The sequence below is a fragment of the Macrosteles quadrilineatus genome, unplaced genomic scaffold (genome assembly GCF_028750875.1).
Source record: "Macrosteles quadrilineatus isolate MER2022 unplaced genomic scaffold, UCM_ALF_1.0 Scaffold_2__2_contigs__length_208266976, whole genome shotgun sequence".
Taxonomy (NCBI): Eukaryota; Metazoa; Arthropoda; class Insecta; order Hemiptera; family Cicadellidae; genus Macrosteles; species Macrosteles quadrilineatus.
This window is the reverse complement of record NW_026542595.1, coordinates 98,225,711-98,248,402: the sequence shown is the minus strand read 5'-3', so window position 1 is coordinate 98,248,402 and position 22,692 is coordinate 98,225,711. Positions and strand designations below refer to the sequence as shown.

The 22,692-nt window shown below is 34.4% G+C and overlaps 1 protein-coding gene across 1 annotated transcript in view; it reads left to right on the top strand.

Moving 5' to 3' along the window:
• The first annotated feature begins 4,541 nt into the window (after positions 1–4,541).
• LOC128987914 (vascular endothelial growth factor A-like) overlaps positions 4,542–22,692 on the top strand; it is a 22,802-nt gene continuing 4,651 nt past the window's right edge. The window contains exons 1-4 of the mRNA XM_054409005.1: positions 4,542–4,684; positions 18,280–18,421; positions 21,012–21,059; positions 22,127–22,311. Of these exons, the coding sequence (XP_054264980.1) occupies positions 4,586–4,684; positions 18,280–18,421; positions 21,012–21,059; positions 22,127–22,311 (474 nt within the window). The 5' untranslated portion in view covers positions 4,542–4,585. The remainder of the gene's footprint in view (positions 4,685–18,279; positions 18,422–21,011; positions 21,060–22,126; positions 22,312–22,692) is intronic.

Genomic DNA, 22,692 nt, shown 5'->3' with positions numbered 1-22,692 from the left:
GTGCACAGGCTAACATTGACACTGACCATCTCCTAACTTTACATCGACAATCGTCCAAGTAGACACAGTCATGACTAAGACAACACACGCAATAAAGAAGGAAACACGACGATTCACTTGGCAGATATACTATCAAAGTGTTTCGCCGATTGCTTGGTTAAATACAAATGTCAGGTTCTATAGACATAGTGAACAAAGTTTGTAAATAAAGCAAGGCTTGACAATACATAAGTTACTCATAGATAAGTTAATCACCAATCAGAGATACTACCTTTGGTGTAGTATTGGTGCTTTTGGTGCAGGTAGTAATAACAACAATTACAAAACACCATAACAAGAAACTAATCTATAGCCTAGCAGTCCATCACAGATATAGGAACGATTCAAAATAAAAATTGCTTTGAAATCTTTTAACACGGCATTACAGCTCAGTAACCTTAACTGGATAAGCTGAGATAAGATTCGGAAGGAGAATATTGTTTTGATGTTTTTGGGGACCCCTGTATAATCCGTGGGTATTTATTTAAATGGAAATAAATAATAGGGTTTTTCTAATCTTAGAAAAAATAAAAAAAACTGTATAGTTTTATTATTACGACCTCATAAAAGAGGTTTTGAAGATTTTCGATTTCTTTTTATCTCTTCTCGGCCACTGGTAAAGCATTAAACCTAAAAGTTATATACTGGGCTCACTCGTTGGTTTTTAAAATAATTGTTAAATGTGACCATAAACCTTTAAAGATAAGTTTACGCAGCATTATTATTACAGCCTTTAACAACTGAAATTCGTTTGGAATTTCAACCTGTTAGTAATAACAACTCCAAAATCGTCTATTATTTATATTAACACATTTTACATGTGTAACTGAATGGTTGACAAACTAAAACTCTTTGAATTCCAATAGTTATAATTTTTTCACTCAACTCGGGGGCACCCTTCGCCGAGTATTATTTTCACAGCTTCCTGGGTTTATACTTCAATTTGATATCATTCGTGACCATATTGGTCACTCGGGATCACTTGGGTTTATTATAGCAAATTATAACAGTTCTATAGGCATCTATTGTATAATAATTAATCATAATGTTTTATAAGATAATCCCGATAGTTCTTCCCTAGTTTACAATGAACTCTATACAGGGTGTTTTTTTAAAAACTTGCATCTTTATTTATGTAAAAACCGCAATAGATAGAAATATGCAGTTTGCGGGAATCATCTATTGACGTAGGGGGACCAATTGTTTTGAATTCAACGTTACATTCACATTCCCCCCCTTTCCCCCCCTGCCCCCAACTTAATTTTTTTAAATAGCAAGGTACCCCTTGTGACATATCAAATAAAAGAGCATGAAAAAAGAAAATTTTTGATGAAAAAAAATTGAAAATCGGTTCATAAATTTGTGAGATATTTCCCCCCTCACCCCCCCCCGGAACTTAATTTTTTTTTAATAGCAAAGTACCCCTTGTGACATATCAAATGAAAGAGCATGAAAAAAGAAAAAATTTGGCGAAATTTATTTTTCATTTGATATGTCACAAGGGCGGGTACCTTGCTATTAAAAAACAAGTTATGGGTAGGGGAAAAGGGGGGTGATTATCTCACAAATTCATGAGCCGATTTTAAATTTTTTTTCACCAAAAATTTTCTTTTTTCATGCTCTTTCATTTGATATGTCACAAGGGGTACTTTGCTATTAAAAAAAATTAAGTTCCGGGGGGGTGAGGGGGGGAATATCTCACAAATTTATGAACCGATTTTCAATTTTTCTTCATCAAACATTTTCTTTTTTTATGCTCTTTTATTTGATATGTCACAAGGGGTACCTTGCTATTTAAAAAAAATAAGTTGGTGGCAGGGGGGGAAAGGGGGGGAATGTGAATGTAACGTTGAATTCAAAACAATTGGTCTTCCTACGTCAATAGATGATTCCCGCAAACTGCATCTTTCTATCTATTGCGGTTTTTACATAAATAAAGATGCAAGTTTTTAAAAAAACACCCTGTATACGTAACGCAATTATTCTTGGAGACATTCAATAGGTCTCTAACATACCTGTATCTTACATTTTAATTTTACAATGAACTATTCTTAACGCAGACCATAGCTGGTTAATTCGCTCGACAGAAAGGTAGTATGACACAACCAAGCACAAATATTAGAACAGAAACGGTATGGATCATAAACATTAACAAATTATGTTACTGGCCACAAATTAGAGGTATTAATTAGAAGGTAATTAGTAACAAATTAGTAAATATGATTTTATCCTATACTCTAATACGAGCAAAGACTGTTTGTCTGTCTGTCTGTAATATAAATCCAAATAATCCAGTGGAAGGATTATGACAAAATTTTGGATGTAAGGGTCTTAGCGTTTAATAGCCATATCGTTCAAAGCCTTCCAAACGTGATTGACGACACCCACTACCTCAGGAAAATTCGTATTTCGATACGAAACTCATTTGAAAATTTATAAATTTAACATTGACCTTGGGTTGTCAAGTAACTATGTTGGTTGAAAAAAATAGCAAGTAAAGATCATTCAAAAGACTTGTAACATGTGTATATAACAAGCCATCCATAGTATACTAGCAAATAATAAAATACAGTAAAAAGTGATAGAAATCTGTTGTTACTATTGAGCAAAGATTACACTGAAGATTACTCGATATAGGGCAAAATAGAGCAAGTCATTGTTGAGAAGTGTTTAGTGTTGGTGCCGTTTGAGTGCACTGGCATCAATTCAATGTTTCACTCTTATTTAAGGGTAGATTTTACAATTTGTGTGCACTCTTTCTTTTAGTTTACATAATTTTGACAACTGTTGTCATAATAAATTGAATTTTCACAGGAACTTAAATAATAAAAGCCAAATTGTAAAAAACTTTTCTTTATATTGTTTTTACAATTGAAATAAAATATACCGATTCACGGCTCAGGTTATAGTGTTTAAATGGAATTATAGTTCGGCCGCTTAGAAAACGACCTGCACGCTAATGCTAAACCAATGCTAGAGGAGGTCGCTTTCTAAGCGGCCGAACTATAGTACAGTATAGGCATTCGGTCCAGTTACGTAATTTATTTATATTTATGATCCATACCGTTTATGTTCTAATACTCCTGTGTATGTTCTAACTTTCTAACAGTTGGATTTTGACGATTATCTGCATCTTTGTTTGTAGGTTGTTTATGTGATCAAACATGTAAACTTTTGAGGTTAAATCATAATTTAAAAAATGACATATTCATGGATCAGACAACCATTTAAAAACAAAAACCATGCGGTTAAAAAGGGTAATAGTTTAAGGACTTTTACATTGAAATAAAAACATAATTCCTGATTCAAAAATTAACTAATGAAAAATTGTTTAGTAAATAAGTGTCTCCAAATCTAAAGTGGTTGCCATAACTAACCAATCGAGCTAATATTAAACTATTGCAACTTGATGTCAAATTGGTTCTGTCAATAATTGGATGAAAAGAATAAAGCAGTTTTTGTGACTGTGATAAGGATAAACTATTGGGATATTAGTGATGGTTTATGTTTCTTTCGTATAAGTTCTTAAATTGTCCATCGTACTGTAGTCAATGGTAAAAACTGTTGTCTAATCCATGATTAAGACGATTTGTTTTTTTTTTAACCTCAAGATTTAACAGTATTATCACATTTAAAACAAAGAAGTCTATTGTCATGAATAGTCCACCATGTACCTGAACTGCTTCAAGTTAAACCAATCTTAGGCCTACTAGGGATTTAGGATAGGCGCAGTGATAGCTTTTTACTTTCCCTCCCTGTATGGAGAAAGCTTTTTTCATCAAAGTTTCCGAGATTGAGTTTTGGGTGAAAATATACGTTTTGGGTCTCCCTGAACCCAATCTGTTAGGTGTCTGTGTGTGTGGATTTTTCCAGAGCTACAAATCACACCTGTTGTCCAATTTTGATTGAATTTGGTATGTTGGCACTAATCTAGTGTATCTCCTGGAGGTTTTTAATTTTTTTAAATTTAGATTTTTACGTTTATGGTTAAAATAAACCTTATAGTATTTGTTCCAGTCCATCCTTTACATTCTACCACGCCAGTTCTAGAGGGTTGTGGCATTATCACATAGATAAAATCCATTGGTGATTAGCGGGATTTGAACCCGGAGCCCGGGAACCAAAGCCTCGCGCTCTACCACTAGACCGCTCTCCAGCGGTCTAGTCTTTTAACTCTAAACAAAACTTTACAACCTCATTGCTGTAAAACTACCGTTCAAAAGTTATTGCAGCTTTTGTGATTTTTATCAGTTACCCCCACCTCCCCATGATACAAAATTGTTGTCAAACTAATGAGACAAATGTGTCAGATTGCTGACTTCGTTTATTATTTGTTTAATTTATAATGTGATAGGTTTATCTGCGCTGCTGACTGAGTTGTTGCCGGTGTTGGTGTTATACTAGTAGTAGTAGGTGTATATGACTTCCCCTTCCCACCTGGTCTGTACAGTCATTACCACCACCACAACACAACAATACTCTACAGTCAGCTGGGGCTGGAGTGAGTCAGTGTTGCCACAATCGCGAAGGTGCACACACCATCACAATGTCGCCAGTATTATCTCACTTGTGTGTGATTGTTTTTATCCTGTGTCAACATGATTTTGTGTCAAGTGATGAATCGTGTCAAAGTTGCGGGGACAAGGTAAGCAACTACATAATTTAGTACGTAGTTTTACGTTCAGTTCGATCTAAAAATATTTAGACATTATTCCTGTACAATTCCGTTGGGGTAATAGGTCCTGGCTACAGAAACAGACCTTCGTAAAGTTTAATAGAAATGTCTAGAGTGTAGGAAAACAATCTAAATAATACTACACAGATATTTATCTTACTTAATTCCACACTCACCTTATATCCTTATTCCGCTTACGAGTGCGCCGCCGCATCGAAGTAATGATGATGACAAATCTTAATAAAAGAAAACTATTTTCGTACAGTTACCTGACAAAGCTGGCTTACTTGCACTGATTGTAGCACGCAAAGTAGCTAATTGCTGAATTTAATTACTTTTCCGCACTCATTTTACTTTGCTGCATTCACTTTACTTTGCCGTTTGCGAGTGCGCTCCAGTATTCCAATCAAACGACCAAAAACAGTGCCCTTTTATAAGACGTACGCTCCAAAATAAGCTGGCAACACGATACTACGACTACGATCAGCTGTTGCAGCGTTTCACAGGCTGAATCACAGACTTTGAGTATTATTTTTCATTCAACGCTTGGTTTTAAACTAAGCTAAAACGTGTTGCTTATAGTGTTTGTAAGACTAGTTATTCATATGCTTTATAGTAACTATGGGAACAAAAATGTGTAACGCGAGCGCAAAGAGTGCAAGTTTGCGCACTAGCTACACAAATAACTATTGTGTTAATGCAAACGAAGGCTGTATTAATCTCTAACATTCAAGTAACAATAACATATTTTATTCATTATTTTGCCTCCTGAACTGTTATTCAAAGTATTATCTAGGTTACGTACCTTATACAGTCAAACAGTTCTGAATCCAGTCACTAAAGGACGATGCGCATTTCAGAGCTTTAAAGCCCTATCGTCAGGTCCGTGGATACTCATTAATTCATCTTGCAGATTTGTCAAAATTTTTTTAAACACTAAGAACACATAACACTAGCACATAATTCAACATTTATACAGGTACATGTGCCGGCCGGCTATAGATCCTGACTCACAAATTGCATATTTCTCACAAATTGAGTTTTTAATGTTTAAAAAAAATTGACGAATCTGCAAGATGAATTAATAAGTATCCATGGACCTGAAGATAGGGCTTTAAAGCTCTGAAATGCGCATCGTCCTTTAGTGACTGGATTCAGAACTGTTTGACTGTATAAGGTACGTAACCTAGATAACATATTTTAGTTCAAAAGCAAAACTTGTGAAGAAATTGTGCATTATTATAAAGTTGGAAGTGGTTCCAGTACCTATACTTGTCATTCTAATTTCACAATTTAAAATCCGTATTCAGTTTTGAAATTGATTAGTAAAATTCGACAGATATTCACGGTTAGTCTTGTAAACAAAATAATTTGCCAAGACTCAAAATCTATAGTTTTATGATTATTTGATAATTAATAAAAAAATGTACACAAATAACGCAAAAAATTAATCAATCTTTTGACATTGAATCGTAACCACAATACAATCAAAACCCTTATATCTTCTGGAATTAAATAATTAGAACACTAGAACTCTCGATACTATAATGATCAATACGTAACAGATAACCAAAACAATTTAAATACGTTGTTTAAACGGTGTTGATACTTCGACTTCTGAATCAGTGAAAGGCGATAGGCTACTCAAATATCCGAGTACGTCAAGGAGAGCGTGTCTTCTTAGATTGTGGTTCACGTACGCTGGGATAACTTCCTTCCGGAGCTGTAGAACAATCGTGTTGGTTTTCTTTGATTTGGTCTCTGAATACATTTACTTTTCGTCTCTCTTTTCCTTCGATCTTGTGGATATCCTGTATGATCTGGTCATATAGGCTGTATTGTACGATGTAATATGAATGGTTGGCTCTGTAGCTGAGTGGTTAAAGTGCTCGCCAACAATCAAAAGGTCGCCGGTTCGATCCTGAGAAAAGTCAATAGCTTTTTGATGGCTCGAAACCGAACACAGCTGTTCCTCATGAATGGGCTGTAAATCCTGACAAATGAAACAGCTGATCTTAGTCAGTAACAAAGCTACACAGATCATCTCTCACCATTCATTCAAATTTCACTCATATGTGAGTTTAAATACGCACCTAGGTGGCGTCCCCATCTCAAATAATTCTTGAGGAAATCGATAATTCAATGTCTCCTGGCCCAGGTGCCTGCTACATCCCACAGCTGTTTTTCGAATTTGTCACATTTTAGTTTCCCTACTAGCGTATGGAAAAATGTTTCGGTTTGGTAAAAAAGAAGAACATTAAAAACTTAAATCGGACAAACTATTCGTTCGGCCTGAAACTTACTCTGATATATTTATTCTGAGACTTACTCTGATACATTCACTTGAAATCCCCGTCCGTATGATATCTCATATATGTGTTCTGTCTTTGTTTTGTAGACTCAAGGTTTATATGTTAGCAATGATTGAAATGTTTATATAATTCGGTTTGGTAAAACAGAAGAACAGGAAAAACTTAAATCGGACAAACTATTCGTTCGGCCTGAAACTTACTCTGATATATTTATTCTGAGACTTACTCTGATACATTCACTTGAAATCCCCGTCCGTATGATATCTCATATATGTGTTCTGTCTTTGTTTTGTAGACTCAAGGTTTATATGTTAGCAATGATTGAAATGTTTATATAATTTCGTATTACGTCTGTAATTTGTATCTCTTATGATAAAATCGCAAGAACATCGAACCCATAATTTGATCGACATCGCATTATAGTTTAACAATACAACTATAAACGGTGTACGAATCTCTAGTATACTGAACCAGGATGCTTATGCTTAAAAATTTTTTTTATTATGTTCAAATTAAAGTAAATCACTGTCAAGTGGAAATTTAAAATGCTGTATTTTTAAAGAGGTTTTAAATGAAGAATCATTAAAAGTATTTGAAATCCTAGACCAAGCAGCATTTGATGGCCGGATTAAATTTCCCCTTTAACAGACACGGGGAAATCCTCAGCACATGTTCTTAACTGCAGCGATTAGGTGAACGAAAACAGGAAATTATTGTACAAAAATATACTTGTGAGATCCAAATGTGAGGTTTTGATGCCACGTATGGCTTAGCTGTATTTTAGCCATTGTTATAGTGTCTTTTTTTAAGAGTCTATATTTTGGGAGAAAAGAAAATACACTTTACCAATTAGAGTCTATATTTTGTGAACATAGAAAATACACTTTACCATCTAAAGTAGCTGATATATCCGTGATTCCCAACGGAGGACGCGTAAGACAAAAATCTATAATGTAGATCTCAAACTGCCGCATAAAATTACGCATCCATAATTAATTTTAGAACAAAAAACTAATTTTACTGCTTATTTAAAAAAAAAACAATCTTTTTAAAAATTCAGGTAAGGTATATAAATTTCCTGGGCTACCTGGTACAGCGTAAGTAGTGCTGAAGAGTGCTAAGAAATTATGTAACTTAATGATTTAATTTGAAAAGATACGCTTATACTTATTTGAAATCGACTTGCATCGACGTTTCGAAGTATTTACATCTGTGCATACACATAATAATGCATAAGAATCTATTTGTATGTAAATTGTCATTGAATTGTTGTACAACCTTGGGGCTTTACATCGATGACAATTTTATAACAGTCGGTCTAGTAGTTTATCGGTGTAGTTGGTCTGTTTAGTAGTTTATCGGTGTGTAGTAGTTTGCCCGTGTAGTAGTTTGTCGGTCTGGTAGTGTTGACAAGCATAATATATATGATCGTCGTTTTTGTCGAAAACTAGTTTTTAAATTGAATAAATAACAAGAAAAATATAGTTAACAAACATTCACTCACTTAACTGGACGAAACTTCCTTTAGTCTACTCATAAGAATGAAATCTACAGGGAGTGAGTTTAATATGGTACAGAAGTAACCGGTTTTATGTGCTGGGAAGGCTAAATGTAGACAGTACTTCCACATGTTCTGAGAAAACACTGTGACTCAGGTATAGAGAAAATAAGTATCCGGTTGGTTATACCATTGGCATTGGGTATTGCAGGTCTGTTCATCATATAAGTATAAAATCCACAACTTGTTTGGATATCCGTTTATTTTCGGTATTGCTTGTTTTCGACTGAATTTCGAATAGTGCGTTTAACTTTCTCCAGAAGATAACAGTTTCAGAAGATAACAGTTCCAGAAGATAACAGTTCCAGAAGATACGCAGTAGTTTGGAAATATACCTTTATTTAGTTTGTAAAAGTTTACAAGTTAGCCTGCATTAAATACTATTATTCAACCGTAATCATAACTTGAAACTGTCAATAGTTTGTGCTTTTAAAGTGTTATAAGAAATGAAACGATGTTTTACAGACCTCAAATATATAAGCCAATAAGCATTCTAAAGTCCCTCAGCAAAATGTGTAGCGTAGTATTTATGATAGTGTGAGATTGTATAATGTTTTAATAATTTACTAAATACTACATTGGACTATTAATTAGGCTACTTTGCTGAAGTTACTATCGGGTATCTCGGTGCAAATAAGGCACACTCAAGAATCGAGACTGTTACTCAAAGACTGACGTCTGCTCTGATTCATGTACAGCTAATCGTCTACACCTCCAGTGCCATTGTGATATCAGTATTGTACAAGTTTCTATGAGGTCACGTTATTGGCAAAGAAAATATTCCCGCCGGTATCTGCGTCTGCTCTGATTCATGTATAGCTAATAACAAAGCATATGTGAGTTAAATATGGTGCAGATCTTGTATTCCTGCACTGAAGATATTGGCGAAAGTAAGACATCTCATTGAGATTTTTAAATTTTAAGCTTGTTTTCATGAATATACCGGGTTACGTTATAATGCACTTGTGTAACACCATATCTCGCACTTATTAGTAAACTTTACACTGTTCCCATATCAACTTTGGTAATAATATCAAAGGACACGTGAAAGGTTACAAAGAATCGATTTGTTTGTAATGGCTTTCAAGCGGTAAATGGCTAAAAATAAATAGTAAACATCAATACATAGATCCCATTACATAGACATTGTAATGCTATTGTTGACGAAATGCATTAGTTTAGGATAAGACAGGCTCGTTAAGATAATATTGTTGACGTCAGTGTTGCTGTCAATGCCTTCTACACCTAACGACCTTGAATGACCGTCTGTTATATCGAGGTGGCAGTGGATTGTCTACTTCCGTAAATTAAGGTCATTGTCATTATAACTAACCGCTATGATATTCTAACCTATAAATTTTGCCAATTCTTCGAACAGGTGCAAGTTAAATTCATTTCGTGCGTTCCTCCTGTAATTTAAGCTCAAATTATCAAAAAGAAAATCTCTGCTCTTTCGTGGAAGAGAATTTGTATTACGAATCTGAATTGAAAATAAACCCCAAACTTGTACAATTGTACAATACTGTAATATGTTTATATTTATCCATTTTAGGAAGTTATCATCCATGACTATCTGTATCTACGTACTGTCCTGATGATACATATTTTGATAAATGTGGACTTCGTATTTGATGTAGAGTATTAAAGATTGTAACTAGTGTAAGAAAAGGCACTGTACTTCGTCGAATCACCAACATTTTCACAAAAAATTCACTTTTAATCCGAATAAACCTTAAGGTAGCTTTTTATGTGTTGTAATTCAGCTTGGGCTAATGCAGTTAGGACTGTACTGTTTATTTGTGCATTCGACGTTTTTATGTTGGTAGCTGAGTAGCGCTGAATGGGTGCTAGAAGATACCCACCTACTTATTAGACAGAAGCATAGACTAACGAACCACAAGAAGGTTGTCAGTTATAACATGAATCAAATTCATGAGCTTGTTTATAGCACGAAAGTGGACCCAGTTGCCCTTGATCGTTAATAGCCTTTGACAAAGTCGTTCTAGCGAAAGAAACAGATGGGTTGGGATTAGTACGAGTACAACAAAATCACACAAGTCATTCACCCATACCTAATCGCCATCCTTATGTTTCAGTTGAAAAAATCAACTATTTGAGTTTTAATTTTAAAAATGTTGGTAATGTGATTTGGATCTATAGGTACATAAACAGCTTTTAGCCACTTACTATCGGGTATCTCGGTGCAAATAAGGCACACTCAAGAATCGAGACTGTTACTCAAAGACTGGCGTCTGCTCTGATTCATGTACAGCTAATCGTCTACACCTCCAGTGCCATTGTGATATCAGTATTGTACAAGTTTCTATGAGGTCACGTTGTTGGCAAAGAAGATATTCTTGCCGGTATCTGCGTCTGCTCTGATTCATGTACAGCTAATCGTCTACACCTCCAGTGCCATTGTGATATCAGTATTGTACAAGTTTCTATGAGGTCACGTTGTTGGCAAAGAAGATATTCCCGCCGGTATCTGCGTCTGCTCTGATTCATGTACAGCTAATCGTCTACACCTCCAGTGCCATTGTGATATCAGTATTGCAGCATTAACATACGAGATTCTATGAGGTCACGGTGTTGGCCAAGAAGATATTCCCGCCGGTATCTGCGTCTGCTCTGATTCATGTACAGCTAATCGTCTGTACCTCCAGTGCCATTGTGATATCAGAATTGCAGCATTAACATACGAGATTCTATGAGGTCACGGTGTTGGCAAAGAAGATATTCCTGCCAGTATCTGCGTCTGCTCTGATTCATGTACAGCTTATCGTCTGCACCTCCAGTGCCATTGTGATATCAGTATTGCAGTCTTAACATACGAAGTTCTATGAGGTTACGTTGTTGGTCAAGAAGATAATGTTCCCGCCGGTAAACAGAACAGATTATTATGGACAATTTTCATCACGATCAGTACTGTAAAAGCTAAGTTTTTACAACGATGATAACTTCTCATCTGAGTAATAGGTCTGATTGGGTGCCGGAATGATGTGAAAACTTTGTTTTTCACTTATCTTGATGGAAAATGTCCACTTTAATCTGATAAATAATGTAAACTTAGAGTCCCTGTGGAGCGAGCTGGTCTAGTGGTTAGATCCTGCCAAATCCATAATTAATTTTATCTATGTAAGTAATAATGAAGCAACCCGGCCCTAGTCTAGCCTGAAGTAATGTGAAAAACAACGTGCCTAGCGTTCCTGGACAAAAAAATTAAGTCATTAAAGAATTAACATACGTGTTTCTGACATCACAGAAGACACAAAATAGCTTTCGTGTTTGTTTCATCCCTTCTCAAATAAATCCTGTAAACTGGCTCTACTCTCTAAAGATTCTGGAATCCCCTACTTTCAAAGCGAAACATTTCTGTAAAACTTTCCGATATTTATTTTTCCGCATAATTCTAAAACATTCAACTTATTAAAATTACCATTCTCAAGTGTGGATTACAGACTTGACGCCATCTTAGGAGGCGCCGCGTCCGTTGCCACATACCTGTGCTGAGCTTACATTCCATCGATGAATCATCGGTCTTATCCGGTATTCGTGCCCGAGTCGACATTCTTATAATGTTTACTTTACTTAATTTCACTTATCACTCTGGTGACACATGAGTGACTGTAAAATGCTGATAAAGTGATATATAGTGACCGTTTTAGAATAATAATCAGAGACCAAGGGTTACTACGGCGTCTTAATCATATATTTACTAAACATTTTTTTATTCACTTCTGCAATAATTTACATGAAACTATTCAATTATTTGTTAGTTGTATAATTGTTGTTCTACTATTTGTTATTTGTTCTTTTAAACTGCGAAGTTAGTGCTCAAATCATTGTCTATTGGATTTGGATACTCTCAAACTTAGTCAGATTTTACATTTTACAATATTGATATATCATCGTCAGCATTTCTGGCAACGATATTGCTACAACGCATCCGAAACGTAGGCCAGTATTTTTGACAGCTCAAACAATGTGGTCATCTCCCAAAGACCAGATTAAGAGGTCTACTTTGAGCGTGGAAGCATACTATATTTTTTAATTTACTGAGAATTTGTTTACGTCAATGAATGAAATTACGATTAAGTGTGACTAGAAATTATTTGCTACTGTCAAGATACTTTTTATAGCGTACAACATATATGTAAAACTAGGTGCATATCTTACACTGTGTATTGTATAGAGTTATAGATGCGCAAAAGTCTACAGGAAAGCTTAGTTAAAGCTCTCAAAGCCTCAACTACAATAGGACTCTTCTTCTGTGTTCTATTCTACTAAAGAAGACCCTCAAATCACATGGGTCTTGATTGTAACGAGTGAGTTTAATAACCCGTTTGCATTTTCCATTGCAGGCTTGTTAACGTACTATTTTTCTAGGAGAGCCAAACTGATAAGCATTTTAAAGTCTCTCAGCAAAATATGTAGCGTATAGTATTTATGATGGTTTGAGATTGTATTATGTTTTAATAGTTTACTAAATACTACATTGGACTATTAATTAGGCTACTTTGCTGAAGTTATATCTTTCTTGTAATATTTATCCAATTTTGAAAGGATGTATCTCTTTTCTGGATTGAATCCTGGTGTCCTATTTTGATTTTCAACCGTGTTCTAGCTAAGATGATCAAGTAAAGTCTTTGGCACGACCCTTTTTTCGTTAATTTTCAAATAAAAAAGTATAAAATGTTTAACCATGGAATATTTAAAGGTTGAACATGACTTTACCTACACTAATAGTTTGGCATAGGATTTTTGCAAGGTATTAAAAGCAGTTAAGAAAGTAATATGCTGGCTAGTGCGCTAGTGGTTATGTCGTAAGTGTAATCATTGACTTTTATTAACACAACCAGGAAGATTTACAAGCGGGTTGGTTGGCAATGGAAGTAGAACAGTAGGCTACTGTTACGTCGTAAATCATTGTTATCAAGTCGTAAATCTGTATTATCTCTTGTAAAACAAATGTAAAGAAAAGTCGCGCGTCACTTATGTTGGTGGTGTTAGCAGTGTTGCCAAATGTGGGTATTTTACTCAATTTCCGGGATATATTCAGTTTTATATTAAGGCTAAACAAATAGTTGATTTTTCATATAACTTATATCAGGCTGTGTAAAAAAGATATTTATGGCCGACGCTCTTGAAAAATGCAAACTCTTAGCATAACAACACCTGTTCTGAATTAAACAAGGTTTTAACCACGGATATTAGAATAGAAACAATATGGATCCATGGAGGAAGGAAAAAACATAAGTGTGCTACCCGTCATATGCTGACGTCACCCAGATTGCAAACAAAAAATCAGCTGATTGTATCGCCATATACAATATATATTGGTTTTGATTTGATTGTTATTATTTTTATATTTTTTTCTAAATATTGTTTGCAATCTGGGTGACGTCAGCATATGACGGGAATAGCACACCTATGTTTTTTCCTTCCACCATGATATGGATCATAAACACAAACAAATGACGTTACTGGTCAGGAAGTAAACATGTTTGTATTATTATTACATGAAACGGTCAAAAACGTCCAAACCAGCCGTTAAGGCTGTTCGTAGAGTCGGGCTAGTGACGTCATTTGCTTGAGCTTATTATCACCATCGATTATCACGCCGTTTCTGTTCTAATATCCGTTCGCGGTTTAGGTCTACCAATTATCAATTATTTAAGATGGGGACGCTACTATGTGCGTATTTTAACCCAAATATGAGTGAAGGATGAGTGTAGGATAAGTGGCGCGATCTTGTAGTCTTCCGTCTCTCTACTAACCTTGGGCCTACCCAGCATGGGCTCAACTCTAGTAGCATACTAAATAAGTTTATGTAAATTGAATTTCCTTGATTTTCATACGTCCAAATTTGCTCTGTTATGAGAAAAGCAAACTCTTTTTATTTTATGTTTTATTATTAAAGAATACGTTAAAAATGACTATAGCGATGCAAGCACCCGATACGGGTATTTTAGATATTTTGGGGAAATCGGATATTTTTAGCATTATTTCGGGGAAATCAGTATACTGTTGGCAGAATTTGGTTTGAGGAAGGATGGTTCATTATGTAATGTCTCGAGAGTCTCTCAACATTGCGATGAAAGTACAGTAATTAACAGTAAGTCGCCAGACGAAATGTTTAGTCGGATGTCGTTAGACTAACGATAACATTGTTACTTTATAACATTATATTTACCTTTGTTGTTTGTTGTTGTTGGCCAAGTTGTTGTAGGTGAGATATTTGTGTCGCCCTATGTATTTATTTCATCACCTAGGCATCTTAATGGGTCTCCTTGTTAATTCATCTTCTTATCGAGTAGTATCATTTTCTTAAGTAGTTGGTCTTAAATCAACAAACTTTATTTATTGTAAATTAGTAGTTTCGTTCATCTAATGAATAGTAGTAAACCAGCAGTAAACCACTTAAATATTTGAAATACAAAGGGTAGGCCTATTGCGGATTTTGTTTTGCTTCGGAAATAAGATTTGAGCCCAATTAAGATGCGCAACTTGAGCTCGCGCCCCCGTCGTAATACCATAGATAAAACATACTCCCTTGTAATACATAAAAATGGAAGTCGAAATTTATAATTTTATAATATAATAGCTAATATCTGGATGCTAGACTGATATCACAGTAGCACAGCTGGTGAAGACGATATACTGCACTGTAAGTGAATTAGACGCAAATTCTGTTGGTTGTTGACAGTTATATTTTCTGTGCAAAATATCGAGAACTTTAAGAAACACACATTTTGAATAACTATTTGCTATTTGAGAGAAATTTTACTAAGAATGTTTGTTGATTATAATAATACCATAGACTTTAACCAACACAAGTAGACTTCTTATCCCGTTACCATTGGAAATTTTTACGCTCCGTTTTTCGTGTCTAGTTCATGTCCGGTGTCACTGATCGCTAGTGTCGACGAAATTGTGTTTGTATTATTTTAGGGGTATTTTTTATTTACTGTTTGGTTATATAACTAGGGGACGAGCTATTGTTTATGATTACATCGTTTTATGAGGTTTTAAATTACTGAAATAACAAGAAACAAATTGTAAACAATTACGACCTCTACAGTGCACCGTGCAGAGTTAACAATAAAACTGTCTTCAGCTATTCCATAAGGATGAGAAATCTACTAAGGGAGTATTTTGTATCGTTGACAATACAAAATACAAATTTGTATAGACTAACTAGGCCTATAGCTAGTTTTAAATCAATGTAAACATAATTGAAAGATCTATTTAAGTACATTTTCAATTTAAAATTATTAAGCAGTTGGAAATTGGAATGTAACAAAACAAGAGTTGATAAAGCAGCACTCTCTCATCTCTGTCGTTCAAATTGGATGAGAAATCTACTAAGGGAGTATTTTGTATCGTTGACAATACAAAATACAAATTTGTATAGACTAACTAGGCCTATAGCTAGTTTTAAATCAATGTAAACATAATTGAAAGATCTATTTAAGTACATTTTCAATTTAAAATTATTAAGCAGTTGGAAATTGGAATGTAACAAAACAAGAGTTGATAAAGCAGCACTCTCTCATCTCTGTCGTTCAAATTGAACTAAGTTTTTTTTTAATTCAAATTATAGCCTAATCAAAAATCGGGATAATATTTATCTACGAATTTAACAGAGAATGAGATTTAGTATACTTCAAAGTGGTGTGTGTAGAGACAAAGAAATTAGGCTTTTTGTTTAAGAGGCATTGTTGTTCAAACTGATGATTCATTTCTTTCAGACGACTCCTAACTATACAAATACAATATCACTGGCTGACTCTTTGCCTGTTCAATGTCATACCAAGGTCAACTCTCCTATCCTCATTATATCCTGTCTTCAGACGTTTCAGTTGTAAACTTGAACTGCATGGTTAAAGAACATAATACATTAATATAAGGTTTTTTTTGTGAATTAGCCGCCTTGACTTCCAAAGGCTGGTACTGTATTGAACCTTTGACTATTGATCGATTAAGTTTATCTGATTTGAGGGGAAACAATTTCATCTCCTCCACTTCAACCTAACAATGAAACAACGGCCCAACAGCTGATCAGCTTATATATACATTAGGTAGGCCTTAACCTAAAAAATGTTAGAAGAAACCAGGAAGAGACCTCATGAACCGAAGTCCCACGCTCTAACTACTAGACCATCTCGCTCCCCGAGTTTAGAGGTTTTGAGGAAGGTGTTATGTACTCATCCTTTGGTTTTTTAACATCACAATGTAGATTTTCTTTGACTTTACGTGAGGTGAGAGTGGTATGACTGATAGTTTTGTCCTCACTTCCACTCCTGGTCTGAATCTTAAGCAGGCCTTCAATGATTTCTCCTTGGATTGCGTCCAAACTGGTTTTGTAAATTACATTCATACAATTGAGGACTGTTTGTGTTATGTATGTTTTGTAACTCAGGTGTATTTAATCTCTTTTCAATACAACCTAGAGCTTTTAGATCCAGGCTGAAGAAAATGTATAGTTGTAAATAGCCAAAATCTTGTAAATAGAAGGTTGACTAGTATTTTGTTTTGTCATTAGTTTTAAGTTAGGATTAGTTAATCAATAAGAGTCATCCTGTAAAACAGTTTTTACTGATGAGCTTTGCTAATAAAAGGCATTTTTATTTTATTTATTTATTTATTTTTATAGTCCTGCAATGGATTTTTTTAAAATTAATTGATAAAAATATTATTTTACATAATCATATTTTTTATTGGATTTATTGTTTGTTCAGTCTACCTTTGCTTTATTGTGTTTTTATGTGTTTACGGTATCTATGTCAATGGCACTTTTTAGCGTTATAAGTTTTGAAAGTTTTTGAACAATCCAAGCTCTGGTCTCGTCACTGTCTAACCAACTGGTGACCTTTTAGCGAATTTCCCTATAGGGAAGTAGTTATTCCCACAGGTGGCACGTATATATATATATATATATGTTTGTCCGTGAACACGATAACTTGAGTTATTTTTGTCCGATTTTGAGGAAATTAAAGATGTAGGGCAGGATAGTTGCGAACCAGTTGATCGAACCTTGGGAACAGGGTTTTATGGAGTAAAAATCGGGTTTTCTTATTTTTGGCCCTCAAAACATAATTTTTTCCAATTTCTCTTTAAACCATTTTAAAGAGCTTAAAACAAATAATTTAGTATATTGAAGTGTTTTTTACGGTTATTAGTTGTAGAGAAAATTCCAAAAAATTGTAAATTTTAAATTCCCCTGTTATTCTCATGGAGAATAAGTAAATTGTTGTAGTTTGCTGGTTAATAGTTTTTTTGATCAGATTTGGCAAATTTATTGATTTTATACTTGGCTATTAATATTTGACTAAAAACACACTTCATTGCCCTCCCTGTAGCAGCAAACCTAGGTCCTTGTTAAACCTATTGTTATTGAAATAAATTTAATTTAAAAATCCAATCAGGCAAATGGATATTTGCTTAGTATGCAGTTTTCCGGCTGCAGGAGTATTTTTTAGATCCCATGATTAATTAATTCAAAGCCAAATCAATTTTTTTTATGAAAGGAACTTATTTAAGCTTTTTGCAGACGTGCTGCAGAACTCTTGCTGTAGATTCTTAGAGTACAGTCTCCAGCAGTGCCCAATGTTGCTGCAGAGAACGGCATTTTTACAGTTGAACTAAACACAATTGATAAAACCAAAGCTACATATTAAACTTTGTTGCAGATCCCCTTGGAGATGGCTATTCGAATGAACACAATCACAGACGAGAAACAACTTTTCAGAGAATTCATCAAACCAGATGTGGAAAAGCCGGTTATAAAAGTTGCTAAATTCCCTTTAAGTTTTGGATTTGGACCTGACTCAGGTAAGCGACTAGCTAAATTTCCACTTTAACTGTATTCGAACCACTCACTCGTTGTTAAATCAATTAAATTGGTTTTAACAGCTGATAAGTTGACGTTCTAAGTATTACAATTTTACTTCTTTTCTCTCAATTCTTGAACTTCATTGGTCCTAACTTGTTTTGTAAAGTAACAAAACAATAACTGTAAAGTAAGTAAACAATACTCCAAAGTGAATATTTTTAATTCTAAGAACTTAATTGAATAGGTTTGTTTAAAAACCAGTCGTAGATAGGGGCCTAAAATGCATTTCTACTTTCAATGGGTAATATCTATAGTTGTTGGAAAATAATTTAACTAACAGTGCTTGCTAATATCTGTTATTCAACTTCTTGACGTAGAATTGAAACGTGAGTAAGTAGGGCTTAGTACAATCTTAATGTTTTTCTCCATAACATTAGTTTTACACTCAAGATAATGTCGGTGCCAATATGTCAAGTGTTTGCGTAAGAAGTGTGACTCACACTTCACTTCACTTTTAGTCATTGTGTTGACATTTTAATCATAAATAAAATCTCGAGCAAGCTCATAATTTTACAATTGTAGAACTATCTGACTATTCTGGTAGTTATAATATTCTAGATTGTCCACTGAATCATGTCTTTTTATAGATATTTGAGATAAAATATTGCGTTTGGACTATTAAACATGTTTATAAGTTATCTATATAAATAAAATTAGAGTTTTGTCTGCACATTGTTCAGAATTATGTATTTTGTTTCATTATTTTTACGTTTTTTAGTCATTGGTTTTATACAAAGAAGAAAAGTCTTATCTCAATCTCTGCCTGTCTGTCACGGCCCAGAAGACCTTTTACTCGGCCTTCTCCATAAAAAACTATCGGGATTGAAAACATTTTTGACAATGTCTTTAGCTATTGAAAAGTAAATTAACTTTTTTTAAAGAATGATCGTTCAAAAACCCAGTATTGTGCTATTTTGGTCACATTTCTTCTAAATTTTACCACCACACAATAAATCATGTGATTTATCATGACATATCAATCAGCTGTTCTCAAATATTCTCTTTGATAACTGTAACTGAACTGTTTACTTTCTAATATTAAGTAAATATTGATTCATGGTCTCCATGGTAACAGAATAACAAACCCACACAGTTTAAATGTAAACAAGCAGAACTGTCAAATGAATTTTGACAACGCAGCTGAATTCCACACAGCTGATTCAAACATAACTGCATGACTATTACAACATAATTAGTCAGAAATAATATACAGATCATAAACATAAATAAATGATGTCACTCGCCCGAATGTAAACATTATCATGACTTATATGGAACTGTCAAACCATATGTTAGTGTTATTAGTATAGGATTCATTCAGTTCCGTTATTTGTTTATGTTTATGATCTACACCGAGTTTTATGGGAATTATCTTATCCAGATATATTTTTTACGCCACACTACATTATTTTGACAAACTTCCCACGGAAGGATTTAGTCCAGAAAACAGCTGTTTGCCGCCAGCTTATTCAAATGGGGTTTCATTGCGTACTACTGTACTGTAATGAGTTTTACCGGACACCAATCAGCTGATTATACTGTATTTAGGTGGCAATGAATGGTTATAAACAAAAACATAACCTCTCTTAGAGGTTATGACTAGTGATTTGTAGTCCTTTAGTTTGGTGGAAATATATAAGGATTTTTACAGATTTATTAGTATGGAGTAAACTATCGTACGAAACTCGTCCAAAATGTGTGTACCGGACTCGTATGGTCATCCCGTACTCGACTTCGTCTCGCACGGGAACGACCACACTCGTCCGGTAAACACTTATTTTCAGGACTAGTAACGTAATATACTATTGTGGAAACAGTAATAAAATAAAAATATTGTTATTTTTGGGACTATTGCGATGGCTTTTGTTTACAGGACAAACTACTCACTATGTTGTTTGGTTATACTGTACCTTAAAATCTATCATTGATTTTTGATACTGTGACAAGCAGAAGTATAAATTTTGTATCCTATTGTTATATCTTAAGTCTTTTTTGATCTGTGTCTCATGTATACTTTTGTGTTGGAAATAAATGTATTCTTATTTAAATGTAAACTTGATCATGCATGGTACCTATATTGTTTTATACATTGCGGTCCATTTATATTTATTATTATAGCGTAAAATACGCTATTTACACAAATAATATATTTCAAACAAGTATGATCCTATTATAATCTTGGTAAAGTGAATTGTTACAAAGTTACTAAATGTTAAAAGTGGATGCTTGTTTTCAGTTAGATGCAAAGCAAGACCTGGCAAAGATGTTATCCCTTCAAGGCTTTATCACTTACAGTGGCCACTAAAATCACAATTTGCTTTACAGGAAAAAAACACCATTCTGTACACACACAAAATATTTTTTATAGTAATAAATAAGTATTTTCTAAACAAATATTTTTGCACTTTTGATCTTTTGTAAAATATCTTTAACTGTTTACTTTAGCAATGTTATAAAGAATACCATATTAAAAAAATTAAAAATGAACAAAAAATATGCAAATTTTTTTAAGTACGGTGTATCTTACAGTTTCAGATGGTGTTCCAAAGCCGTCGGAGGAAGAGCCTGTTGAACGAAGTAAGTATTATATCACTATATCATTTAAACTACTTTGTCATACTTTCGTTAGAAGGCCACATGTTAATTCACAGAAATTGCTTTTAGCGAATATCCCATATTGGGAATAAGCTATTTTTAAATTGTTTTTAGAAGGTCTATAAAAGTTTAATCAAACTATTATTGATAATTTGGTGCGTACACTTGATAGAATTTTTTTTTTCATTTTCACAAGATTTTATTCTATGTTTTTCTATTGGTTAGTTGTAGAATATAAGTGATGAACCCTTAGAGGCTAGTGTACATCCCTCCTAAACCAAGTCAAAAGTCATCATAGGTATCTGTGACCACGGCATAATCATGAACCTCCCCCACGGGCCGCAACAAAGGGATATCATCCTCAACACTTGCGACTGCGGGAAATCGTGATCATATCCCATGAGCTATGACCTAGAGGACAACATCACCGTCACCCGCAACCGCAATGAATTCATGAACATCTCCTGTGAGCTCTCTTACAGTGTTTTTCTGCCCTTCATATTCATATTCATTTGAGATGGAGACTCAATCTATGTGTGTATTTTAACACAAATATGAGTGAAGAAGGATCAGTCTAGAATAGAGTGTGATGCCTTCTGAAGCTTTGTTACTGACTGAGACCAGCTGTTTCATCAGTCAGGACCATTTTTTAATGCCCAATGATCAAGGACACCTGGGTCCAGTTTCGAACCATCAAAACATTACACACTTTTCTCAGAATCGAACCGGCAACCTTCATTAAGGATCATCTTCAGCTTAACTCTTTAAGTTTTGTCCCAGAGAACTGGATGTGTCGATCAATTTAGTGGTAAAATCTTGTTGAACAAAGTTCAAAAGGATTTTAAACAACATAAAAAGAGCAGATATACATAAAAATAACAACATCGGTCAAATAGAAGTTGAGATTGAAGCAATGTTAACATGTAAAGTAGTGCCAAAACTGGCACTTGATTCGGTCAACAAATATCAAAGTTTCAGTATGTGTCCATCTGGTTTCTTAAATTGTGGGAGTGGTTGTATAGTGGTTGTAATAAAAGTGTCTGTTATAGAAGCTGTAGTCAAGCCCAAGCCAGCCCAGTGTATACCTGAGCTAAAGACAATCAGTCTGAGAGAGACAGAGGACCCATGGATCTACTACTGGCCTGAGTGTACCAGACTAGAGCAATGTGGTGGTTGTTGTATACACAAGCAGCTTAGCTGCCAACCCATAGAGACTGAAACTGTCAACTTTCAGGTAGGCCTTGGTCACATTCCTTAACGGTACCTACTATCTATTTTTTTATGTTGAAAATGCTTGTGAACTGATGTTTTTTTACTTTTCTTTTGATTACTTGCCGAGTCTGTAACTTTCCAAAAATATCCCACACCTTTTCTCTTGTCAAAAATTATCACCTACTTACTATCTGAATACGAATTGGCATAGTGGCAAAAAATACTGTTACTACGATCAATCCATATTCATCCCAATCTGATTCTTTTAGAAATGAAAGGGTCATCAAGGAAAATAGCGGAAGAGATGTTTTGTCATGAATCTCAGGCTCAATCTCTTTGACTTGTTGGTAAAATATTTTAGTATTGCTGTACATGTAACCTAAACCCATCGGGAAGTGATCTT